Source organism: Scyliorhinus torazame, chromosome 2 (assembly GCF_047496885.1).
Source record: "Scyliorhinus torazame isolate Kashiwa2021f chromosome 2, sScyTor2.1, whole genome shotgun sequence".
Classification (NCBI taxonomy): domain Eukaryota; kingdom Metazoa; phylum Chordata; class Chondrichthyes; order Carcharhiniformes; family Scyliorhinidae; genus Scyliorhinus; species Scyliorhinus torazame.
Window position 1 is genome coordinate 108,280,733 of NC_092708.1, and position 12,594 is coordinate 108,293,326.

Here is a 12,594-nt window from a genome sequence, read left to right on the forward strand (position 1 = left end):
AACACATCTGATTGACAGTGTCCTTTTGAATAATGCAGCCAGGTCACTAAGTGATTTACACCCTCCATATGCAAGTCAAAATATCACTGTGAAATTACATAGGGCTCAATTCCAATCAATACCATAACCATAAATACTACACAGCTACCACAACGGAATTTTACAAAGCATGATTAAATTACTGACCTCTACCTTTTAGGTTACGTTAAAGAAAATAATCAGTTGGGCTGTAAAAAATATTCCTGAAAACTTCTTGACGAGTGTAGTTCCTTAGGTTCCATAGGTGCAAAGGGCTGTCAGAGCAGCTCTCCAAAGCAGGAACATATTTCCCATTGTCCAGTTTGCTAGTTGATAGGCATAATTGGCTATCTATATGAACAAATAAGTGCTTCTGTGTGACAAAAAAGAAATGAAGAACTAGAACATGCAGAAATATAATCAGAAAGGCAAAGCACTCAACCATTTAAAATGAGAAATCAATAGACATGATTTTAAATTTAACCCAAGGTTGGAGAGCCAATCTAATACTAAGCTATAATTCATTCCTCTTATTTGTACTGTAACACAGAAGTAAAAAGAACAAATTTCCCCCCAAATTCCCACGCAACAATCCCAGAGGATATTCTGAAATTGCTGTCTTCTCCAGATCCAGCTGAACTTAGCTGGGTCAACAGATGGAAACCACGTTTCATGGACCAGGTGGCGACAAGAGACAATTTGGATGTTTCTGTGGTATCTTGCGTCCCTTGATTGGGGTGGGTGGTGGTGAAGATGGAAGGACGGGAGCGTGGTTGTGTAAATCACCTCCCCCGGCTTCGCTCCTACTCATCCCCTCACAAAAGGGCTGATCTGGTTAACTGAAAAACAAACTTCATGGGGAGATACAGACAGATTTGCCAGGTGGGGCCCATGTGTCCCAGTTGACTTCTAATCACTCAAATTACAGTTGGCCACACAAATGCCAGGTCGCAACTGAGGAGTAGCAGCAGTAGCTCCAGCTGAGTGTGCCCCCTTCTCAGACTCTGTCTGGTATTTGCTTCTTAAAGGGCATACAGAGGCTTTAACAGTAGGGAACATCCTGGAAATGACACAAACCTAGTTTAACTTCCATGGAATTTTAGGTCTAAGAAACCAAATTTGCATCAATGTAGTCTTGATGAAAAGAGACGCATGTTGCCAAATCTTTCCATCTTGCACTCACCAGAGCATAAAAATGCCAAATTTCAAATGATCACAACAATTTATACCACAGGAAAAAAGGAGTCCTGATTGGCTAGAAAGTCAACTCTGATTGGCTGAGGCATCGCCATTGAAAAACTGATAAGAAACTGCAGGCTCCCCATGTTTCTGATTAATTCATAATAGGCTGGAACATATTCTGCTTGTTTGTACAGAATGGGTCCCTGAATATCAAACTCGACTAATTTTCTTAAATTAGTTGTTAGTGTGGCTATTAGCACACTCAGGATTGTCCACAAATGCTGCCAAATCGTGAAATCACATCTAACTTTATATGGATTTCATAAGTGTGGGCTGGTTGAATAGTCTTTTACTTTGCCTACTACAAATCGCCAGAGGAACATATTGTTTGATCTGATCAGCCATCACTGGGATGCACATCTGGGATAAATATCTAGTATTACACTGGTACTCAAATCAATACATGATGTTGCTCAACTACATGGCAGGCAAAATATCTTCTTGGACTGACAGCTGTATCTTATTATTGAAAAATATCACTTGCATTGCCACTACTGAGTTATAGTACGAAAAGGCTTGCTTAACCTGGTATTTAAAGTTTTGAAATACTTTTCTTTCCAGGGTAATTTCAGGTAGACTGGGCACTTTCAGGTCCAAAGATGGCAACCTTTGGTCCATTTACACAATACACTGTGAACAATGATCTGATCAGGTACATCAGGCTATTGTCCCAACAATTCGCTGATCAAATCAAACAACATGGGCGGGATGCTCCCCTACTCGGGGGGGGGGGGCGGGGTGTCCCGGCGGGATGGAGTGGCGTGAACACTCCGGCGTCGGGCCGCCCAAAAGGCGCAGATTTCTCCACACCTTTAGGGGCCAAGCTCTCACCTTGAGGGGCTAGCCCCGCGCCTGAATGGTTGGCGCGCCACTAGCCGGCGGGAAAGGCCTTTGGTGCCACGCAAGTCGGGGCCGAAAGGACTTCGCCGGGCGGCAGAAGTCTGCGCATGCGCGGGAACGTCAGTGGCTGCTGGCGTCATCCCCGCGCATGCGCGGGGCGGGGGGGGGGGGGGGGGAGGTGTCTCTTCCGCTTCGGCCATGGTAAAGACTGTGACCGAGCCGGAGGGAAAAGAGTGCCCCCACGGAACAGGCCCGCCCGCGGATCGGTGGGCCCCGATGGCGGGCCAGGCCACCGTGGGGGCACCCCCTAGGACCAGATCGCCCCGCGCCCCCCCCAGGACTCCGGAGCTCGCCCGCGCCGCCAAGTCCTGCCGGGAAGAGAGGTGGTTTGATCCTCGCCGGTGGGACAGGCATTCCAGCAATGGGACTTCGGCTCATCGCGGGCCGGAGAATCGGCGGGGGCGGGAATCGCGCCACGCCGGTCGGCGACCCCCACCCCCGGCGAATATCCAGTGCCGGAGAATTCGGCAACCAGCGGGGGCAGGATTCACGCCAGCCCCCAACGATTCTCCAACCCGGAGGGGGGTCGGAGAATCCCGCCCCATGTTTCTCCGGCTGTTTGTAATAGACCGAGCACAAAATTAAGAAACAGTGAATCAAATTAAAATGATTGGTAAATCCCATTGAAAATAACTAAATTAGCTAACATTTCTAATGAGAAAATGTATTTACTAATTCATTAAAACATTGGGTGGGATTCTCCATCAGTCAACGCCGGAATCACAAATCGCAATCGTGCGGAGATTCCGGCACCAACAAAAATCCAGGCTGGGTGCCCAACGGAGCACCATGATAGTGCCTAGATAGTGGCGTGAATGTGGTTTTCGCCATGTGCCGGCGCGGGCATGCAAAATATACAGTAGCCAGCATTAACATCTCATTAATGGGACCGACCCAGTTGTCTCCACTCTTTCGCGATGCTCCGCCCGCGCCAGGCGAAAGTGATGACGGCGAGTTTCACTATTTAAAATCAGGAAACAGGCTCCATGGCTGCTGAGGGCGAGAGAGGAGGTAGGTAATGTTCCCAATAGCGCAACAGTTGTGCAACCGGCTGGGGGGCAATTGCCAGGGCCAGAGTAGCGGGAGTGACCAGGGATTGGGCCGGTGGGGTTGGTGTGTCCACCCGGGACCGGGTTGTCCATTGCTGCGACCTGCAAGGCAGCCATTTGGCTGCATAGTCTGCCGACTGCCCACTGTGGCCGGTAGATGCGCAAAGCATCACCCGCTGTATGGGTGTGTCCCCTGCACCAAGTCATCTCCCTAAGAGCCCACAGCCCCAGCTGACCCATCAACAGGGTGGGTGTGGTCCAGCACAGCCTGTGGCCCACCAGGTGTTAGCACACACCAGTGCATCCATCCGAGATGTTGCCCCACTGCATACACGATGGCAGTTGGCATCCACCCTAGCACACTGCCCCTTGCAGGGCACATAGATCATAGATCATAGAATTTACAGTGCAGAAGGAGGCCATTCGCCCCGTCGAGTCTGCACCGGCTCTTAGAAAGAGCACCCTAACCAAGGTCAACACCCCCACCCTATCCCCATAACCCAGTAACCCCATCCAACACTAAGGGCAATTTTGGACACTAAGGGCAATTTATCATGGCCAATCCACCTAACCTGCACATCTTTGGACTGTGGGAGGAAACCGGAGCACCCGGAGGAAACCCACGCAGACACGGGGAGGATGTGCAGACTCCGCACAGACAGTGACCCAAGCCAGAATCGAACCTGGGACCCTGGAGCTGTGAAGCAATTGTGCTATCCACAATGCTACCGTGCTGCCCTATGTCTTGCCAGTGACACTAACAGCTAGTCCACCTGCCCACTGCGCTCCTGCCCCCGTCCATCCTGCTTCCAAAACAAGGAAGCATAACTATTGTGCCGCCGCACAAAGGACCCAGATCATACAGCAGCTACTGTCCCAACAGTGCCCTCTCTCCTGGCAAAACCCTGTCCGTGGGCCCTGCCCGCATACATGCCAAGCATGGCACGGTCAGTGGCACACTGCCACAATGTGGTGCCACCCTGCTGGCAAGGTAGAGAGAACCCCACAATAGACCCCACAGGGGCCGTAGAGCACAACGCTGGCATGGGCGGCGAGGATAGAGGCCCCCCCACCTTCAGGCACCAACCGGGCCAAGAGTGTATTGAAAAGGCAAAGTGTCAGGGGAACAGCCGGGGATGGGGGGCATGCGGGGGCTGCAATGCAAGTCAGGGCTCCCATGCATGGGCACGGGAGTGCTCACCATGCTAATATGTCTGCCCTTTACCTCCTGCAGCTAATGGAGTTCAGTAATTAGCCAGGAATGGTGGGCTTCTGCCTGGCCGGTGGCCCTTGGATACACTGCGGCTGTATGAACAGGAGCTGCTTGTGGTGGGTCCTGCAGAACTGGAGCGTGCCCAGAGGAGCAGGGGCCAGCTGGTGAGGATGGAGAGCTGGCCGCTCAACACGCCATGGGGGAGGTGGGAAGGAGATGCCACATCAGGCCCTGTGTATACAGGCAGCGCCTTTCATTGTCAGACCTACTGGACCGAGCGTGTCGCTGAAGGCCCAAATGCTTGCGTGTTGCTAACCAAGGAGACCGCATGGCGTAACTGCCAGATTATGGCACACCTGGCACCGCGGGGGTATAGAGGAGGACACCCGCTCCCGGTGGCCGTCAAGGTGACGGTCACCCTGCACTTTTACATCACAGGGTCCTTCCAGGTGCCGAGTGGGGACCTATCTGAGGTCTCCCAGACCTCCGTGCGCAGGTACATCTGCGCTGTCATGGAGGCCCTATGTGCCCTGGCAGCACAATGGATCAATTTCAATCTGGATTGAGCCCAGCAGGTTGCCCGGGCAGTGGGATTCGCTGCCATCGCCCCAGGTCCAGACAGCATGCACGACGCCTTCACCCTGTCACACTCGATTATTCCTGACACCTTTGAAGTGCACCCTTAGGTGAGGGGTTGGCTCTTGGGCAACAGGGGTTATCTGCAGCGGTTGTGGCTGGTGACGCTTATCTGGTGGTTCAGGTGCATGGACTGCTCTGGTGGGGCCATCCAGAATGGCTTTAGTGAGGCCCTCCAGTATAGCCCTAGGAGGGTCTCCTACATCGTGGTGGCCTCCTATCCCCTCCACAACATCGCGCTGCAGAGGGTTCACATGCTGGAGGAGGATGAATGCCAGGCCATCGTCTGATGAGGAGGATGCGGCGGAGGGCCAAGATGGGCAGAACATGTGGCCCGGACAGCCACAGGAAGCAGCATAATGTGTGTGCCAAGGCTGCCATACACGGGACAACCTGATCTTCCAGGTTCATCGACTAGCCAGTCAGGTCACCGACATCCCGTCCCACACCATGCCCTGCCGCACCTGTACCACCCTCTGTGCTTCCCACCTACTTCACTACAGGATGCTAGCCCTGGGTTGGCAGTATCAGCGGGTCTGGTCCATGGGATGGTGGATGATGATGACCCGCTCCGTGATGAGCTCTGGTGCTCCACATCATTTGATGAAGTCTGACTCCTGTCCCCAGTAGCATATTCCACCATCTGCCAGGATGATCCCTGCATGTGTGGGTGGCCATTCCCACTCACCCAGCACACCCTCTGCACTCAGCCCATCCCTCACAGCTTTCAGATAGAGGACCGAGGCAGTTTGGAAAGTCGGTGAACAGGCGTTTCTTGTGATATATACAAGTATTGTGCCCAAGCCCCGATCGCTGACCTATCGGCTTCATCCGTGCCAACTTGACTGGTGTCTACCTTTCTAATCTTCCATGTCCTAACGTTCCATCTCGGTGGAACTCCAGGTGGTCTATCAGATGTGGAGGCGGCCTGCTGCGTTCCTCGCCCTGTGACCTGAATCCAGGTCACAGCGACCTGGATCCAGCACCTCCACAAGATCGTGCTGCAGAAGGTTCACATGCTGGAGGATGAATGCCAGGCCATCGGTCACCTGGCATCTAGGCCAGGACAGGCCAGGCAGTCTTCTGGGTGTCACAGGTGGTGTGATGCCACCATCTTTTGCCCGCTGCCCATCGGATGCACCAGGGACAGTTGGGGGGTGGTGGGGGTGTTAGAGGCACTAAAGTGTTCCGGCACCTCCACTGCGGGAGTCACCGGCACGGGCCCCATCACCTCCTCCACCTTCGGGGTCCCCGATGGTTGCCGGGCTATTGTTTGGAATGGGGTGCGGCCAGAGCAAGCTCCGGGGACTCCCCCAGCACCTGGAGCTGCCAGTCTTGCAGGCCTGCGCTCGTCTTGACCAGGGTCTCAATATTTTCAGCCATGAAGCACAGGGAGTGGGCCATGTCTGCCCATTCTCCAACCCCACTGACCAGGTCCATCGCAACGGTGAGGGGCCACAGTGTGAGAAATTAGCATTTTATGTTGTTTTTACATGTATAACTCTGGTTCACAATTAGGGTGTCAACAATAGGGCCTGATGGGAAAATAAGATGTCAAGATGAGTTCTGTGTAAGCTACAGTGAGCAAGTTGTTGTAACTATGTACAGGACTGACCTTCGGGAAGGAAAGGGGTGTACAATAACAAGACGCAGGTGCAAGCAGGGGGCCTCATTCTTATATTTTAATTGACAGTCCAAGGATATACCAGGAGCTAACAGAAACCACTAAGCAAGGGGGAAGACAAAATGAACATCAGGGGCGAAATTCTCCGGAAACGGCACGATGTCCGCCGACTGGTGCCCAAAGAGGCGCCAATCAGACGGGCATCGCGCCGCCCCAAAGGTGCGGAATGCTCCGCATCTTTGGGGGCCGAGCCCCAACATTGAGGGGCTAGGTCGACGCCGGAGGAATTTCCGCCCCGCCAGCTGGCGGAAACGGCCTTTGTTGCCCCGCCAGCTGGCGCGGAAATGACATCACCGGTTGGCGCATGCACGGGAGAGTCAGCGGCTGCTGACAGTTTCCCACGCATGCGCAGTGGAGGGAGTCTTCCGCCTCCGCCATGGTGGAGACTGTGGCGGAGGCGGAAGGGAAAGAGTGCCCCCATGGCACAGGCACGCCCGCGGATCGGTGGGCCCCGATCGCGGGCCAGGCCACCCTGGGGGCACCCCCCGGGGTCAGATCGCCCCGCGCCCCCCCCAGGACCCCGGAGCCCGCCCACGCCACCTTGTCCCGCCGGTAAGGTAGGTGATTTAATTTACGCCGGCGGGACAGGCAATTTATCGGCGGGACTTCGGCCCATCCAGCGACCTGGATCCAGCAAGATCGTGCTGCAGAAGGAATTTATCGGCGGGACTTCGTGAATCCCGCCCCCGCCCGTTGCCGAAGTCTCCGGCACCGGATATTCGGCGGGGGGTCGGATAATGTCGCCCCACAAGTCCAAATAAGGAATCACTGATAAGGAAACTGCCCTTTCAGCAGTTTGTGGGATGTGTTTCTCACGGATTGTATATAACTAGTGATGCTGTATGAATTCTTTGTGTCTGCCAATGTTGATGGGCTGCACCCGCTCTTGCAGGATCGATTGAATAAAATACTTCTTCAGAATTTGGCTAAGTGTAAATTATTATTAAGTGAGCGGTGTTTCTCACAATTGGGGGCTCGCCCGGGATCATCTTCATTGTTCAAGGGGGGCGGCTCAAGAGGAACCGAGAAGACGCGTCCCGTTATTTAAACGGTCTCGTACTTCGTCTTGAGTAGTTATCCACGGTCGACTGAACACGTTCCTAGGGTAGTCATTCTGAAGAAGCAAATAACGGATTATAGTGGCAGGCACGCCGTGAAAGTGAAAGTCAGGCAACTCTGTGCATGGAGCAAGGTAAGAAAAGCGACTTTTAAGTATTACCTTGTTGACTTGAGTTCGTATCTAGACATCCGCAAGGGCGGATTGATGATATAAGGACTCTGGAGTTTATATCTAGACATCCGTATAAGTGAATGAGCGGATTGATGATATAAGTACTTTCAAGAATGTGATTGTTTTGACGGACCAGTCATAACTAGACACTTTACTTAGAAATAAGTGAAAGTTGATTACATTACAATGGGAAGTAAAAACTCGAAACAAGGAGACGGCGCTGATAAAAAAATCCCTAAGAATATCCCACCAGAAAGTCCAGTGGGTCGGATGTTAGTGAATTGGGATTTTGAGAGTTGTACAAAAAATAAGGCCAGGAAAACAATGATAAAATTTTGTTGCTTCATATGGATAGGAGAAGCAATCCGTAAACTCTCAGTATTTTGGCCGAAATACAGTTCGGACGAAGATTGGGTGTGCCAAATTTTGAATATATATGTCAATGATAAAAGACCCTGTTCCGATAAAGAAATAAGTTACGCGGGTGTAGCGCACAATGACTTACGAGAGAGACGAGAAGTGATGAAGTCGATTCAGGCTTTATTAAGCGAGACTTGTCCCCAGCAGCTCAGCAACAGAATGAAGTTGCGGGGAGAAGCTCGGGTTCTTATACTCCGCCTTCAGGGCGGAGCCAGGAGTCGGCAGCCAACCAGGACCCGGGATCTGTCAGCCAATAGCATCACGGCTTCAGAGTCCCACATGACCCCTAATACATACCACCACATTCACCACTTGTTAAAAAGGAACCCGGCGGGGTGGTGGTTCGCATGGTGGTAGGGGTTTACAAGGCTGGCCCTGGAAGGAAAATTTCGGACATGTTACTACAGTTTTAGCCCTACACTGGGCTATGTACAAATTTGTGAAAACTATTTACAATATTAGCAAAAACATTTTTTTTTTGTGACAACAACATTCTTGGTGTCACGCGGATTCCACGAGTCGAGCGGGCGGTCTGGTCTTCCTCGTCGATCGCCTCAGCCCCGGTGGTGGTGCAGGTGCTTGTTCAGGCGTTGTCGTCTCCGGGAGCGTTTCGGTGTTTGTTCCTGTTTTACTCCAGGGCGGGCACGGGAGGAGGACCGATCCCCCCGGGAAGGGGGCGGTCGCGGGGTGCGCCGGTGGCAGGGAGGGGATGATCGGTGTCAGGGGGGTGTGTGTGTTGCCGACGGGCGCCAGGTCCCGCAGGGAGACAATTTCAGCGGGGGCAGTGCGGAAGTGATTGCTGGGAGGTAAGTCTGTCCTTTAAAAACACTTGTCTTTGCAGGGGCAGGCCAGTCGATTTCGGCGGGAGAAGAGCTGGTGAGTCAATTTCAGCGGGGGCAGTGCGGAAGTGATTGCTGGGAGGTAAGTCTGTCCTTTAAAAACACTTACCTGGTCCCGTTTTCGGTCCCTCTTTTCTGTTTTTAAAAAATTTTTTAGTATTTAAGGCGGGAACAGGAAGTTCGACCCGCGGACTTCTGGGAAGACCCTCACCAATAAATTCTGGTGGAGAGGAAACCCGAGACACTACACTTGTAGTGTCTCCCACCCGCCCTCCTCCTCTAACCTAATAATAGAACCCATTGGTGTGAGGTAAGTACCATATTTTATTATTAACACTAGGAAGGTAAGTAAGTGATTTTTACTCATTTTTACTGTTGTACCTTTTTCAAATTGTGTGCGTGTCGGGGGGAAACTGAAGTGACATCACAGAAAAGCTGTGGCCTGAGTGGCTGGTTGGGATTCTACACTAAATTTAAAAAAATTAGAACATAGAACATAGAACAATACAGCGCAGTACAGGCCCTTCGGCCCACGATGTTGCACCGAAACAAAAGCCATCTAACCTACACTATACCATTATCATCCATATGTTTATCCAATAAACTTTTAAATGCCCTCAATGTTGGCGAGTTCACTACTGTAGCAGGTAGGGCATTCCACGGCCTCACTACTCTTTGTGTAAAGAACCTACCCCTGACCTCTGTCCTATATCTATTACCCCTCAGTTTAAGGCTATGTCCCCTCGTGCTAGCCATTTCCATCCGCGGGAGAAGGCTCTCACTGTCCACCCTATCTAACCCTCTGATCATTTTGTATGCCTCTATTAAGTCTCCTCTTAACCTTCTTCTCTCCAACAAAAACAACCTCAAGTCCATCAGCCTTTCCTCATAAGATTTTCCCTCCATACCAGGCAACATCCTGGTAAATCTCCTCTGCACCCGTTCCAAAGCCTCCACGTCCTTCCTATAATGCGGTGACCAGAACTGTACGCAATACTCCAAATGCGGCCGTACCAGAGTTCTGTACAGCTGCAACATGACCTCCTGACTCCGGAACTCAATCCCTCTACCAATAAAGGCCAACACTCCATAGGCCTTCTTCACCACCCTATCAACCTGGGTGGCAACTTTCAGGGATCTATGTACATGGACACCTAGATCCCTCTGCTCATCCACACTTTCAAGAACTTTTCCATTAGCCAAATATTCCACATTCCTGTTTTTCCTTCCAAAGTGAATCACCTCACACTTCTCTACATTAAACTCCATTTGCCACCTCTCAGCCCAGCACTGCAGCTTATCTATATCCCTCTGTAACCTGCTACTTCCTTCCACACTATCGACAACACCACCGACTTTAGTATCATCTGCAAATTTACTCACCCACCCTTCTGCGCCTTCCTCTAGGTCATTGATAAAAATGACAAACAGCAACGGCCCCAGAACAGATCCTTGTGGTACTCCACTTGTGACAGAACTCCATTCTGAACATTTCCCATCAACCACCACCCTCTGTCTTCTTTCAGCTAGCCAATTTCTGATCCACATCTCTAATTCACCCTCAATCCCCAGCCTCCGTATTTTCTGCAATAGCCTACCGTGGGGAACCTTATCAAACGCTTTGCTGAAATCCATATACACCACATCAACTGCTCTACCCTCGTCTACCCTCGTCTATTGAGCATTGGTAACTAATTAAACATAATTACTTAATTATAATTTAGAGGGATATCTAAGCCAGAGATCGGAGAGTACTATATTTAGCTTTCGCATTTCTATTAGAAATCTAGTGCTAGGAAACAGATAGTTAACAGTAACTTTGAAATTTTTAAAAAAAATATTCCAAAAATCCCAAGGTGCAGGCAGAGAAATGGGTGACCAACAGAAAGGGCAGGCAGTCAGTGCAGGCATCCCCTGTGGTTGTCCCCCTCTCGAACAGATATACCCCTGTGGATACTGTCGGGGGGGATAGCCTATCAGGGGAAAACAGCAGTAGCCAGAGCAGTGGCACCACGGCTGGCTCTGATGTTCAGAAGGGAGGGTCAAAGCGCAGAAGAGTAATAGTAATAGTAATAGTAATAGGGGACTCTATAGTCAGGGGCACAGATAGGCGCTTCTGTGGACGTGAAAGAGACTCCAGGATGGTATGTTGCCTCCCTGGTGCCAGGGTCCAGGATGTCTCCGAACGGGTAGAGGGCATCCTGAAGGGGGAGGGCAAACAGGCAGAGGTCGCTGTACATATTGGTACTAACGACATAGGCAGGAAGGGGCATGAGGTCCTGCAGCAGGAGTTCAGGGAGCTAGGCAGAAAGTTAAAAGACAGGACCTCGAGGGTTGTAATCTCGGGATTACTCCCTGTGCCACGTGCCAGTGAGGCTAGAAATTGGAAGATAGAGCAGCTAAACACGTGGCTAAACAGCTGGTGTAGGAGGGAGGGTTTCCATTATCTGGACCACTGGGAGCTCTTCCGGGACAGGTGTGACCTGTATAAGAAGGACGGGTTGCATCTAAACCGGAGAGGCATAAATATCCTGGCCGCGAGGTTTGCTAGTGTCATACGGGAGGGTTTAAACTAGTATGGCAGGGGGGTGGGCACGGGAGCAATAGGTCAGAAGGTGAGAGCATTGAGGGAGAACTAGGGAATAGGGACAGTGTGGCTCTGAGGCAGAGCAGACAGGGAGAAGTTGCTGAACACAGCGGGTCTGGTGGCCTGAAGTGCATATGTTTTAATGCAAGAAGTATTACGGGTAAGGCAGATGAACTTAGAGCTTGGATTAGTACTTGGAACTATGATGTTGTTGCCATTACAGAGACCTGGTTGAGGGAAGGGCAGGATTGGCAGCTAAACGTTCCAGGATTTAGATGTTTCAGGCGGGATAGAGGGGGATGTAAAAGGGGAGGCGGAGTTGCGCTACTGGTTCGGGAGAATATCACAGCTGTACTGCGAGAGGACACCTCAGAGGGCAGTGAGGCTATATGGGTAGAGATCAGGAATAAGAAGGGTGCAGTCACAATGTTGGGGGTTTACTACAGGCCTCCCAACAGCCAGCGGGAGATAGAGGAGCAGATAGGTAGACAGATTTTGGAAAAGAGTAAAAACAACAGGGTTGTGGTGATGGGAGACTTCAACTTCCCTAATATTGACTGGGACTCACTTAGTGCCAGGGGCTTAGACGGGGCGGAGTTTGTAAGGAGCATCCAGGAGGGCTTCTTAAAACAATATGTAGACAGTCCAACTAGGGAAGGGGCTGACTGGACCTGGTATTGGGGAATGAGCCCGGCCAGGTGGTAGATGTTTCAGTAGGGGAGCATTTCGGTAACAGTGACCACAATTCAGTAAGTACTGGTGGACAAGGATAAGA

The 12,594-nt window shown here is 51.4% G+C and overlaps 1 protein-coding gene across 2 annotated transcripts in view; it reads right to left on the bottom strand.

Annotated features, from left to right (window-relative positions):
- galnt13 (polypeptide N-acetylgalactosaminyltransferase 13) overlaps positions 1-12,594 on the bottom strand; it is a 777,028-nt gene that overhangs the window by 31,101 nt on the left and 733,333 nt on the right. Inside the window, exon 12 of one of the 2 annotated variants that reach the window (XM_072475314.1) lies at positions 187-391. The exons of the other annotated variant lie outside the window; for it this stretch is intronic. Coding sequence (XP_072331415.1) covers positions 206-391 — 186 coding nt within the window. The 3' untranslated portion in view covers positions 187-205. The remainder of the gene's footprint in view (positions 1-186; positions 392-12,594) is intronic. 2 annotated transcript variants of the gene reach the window in all.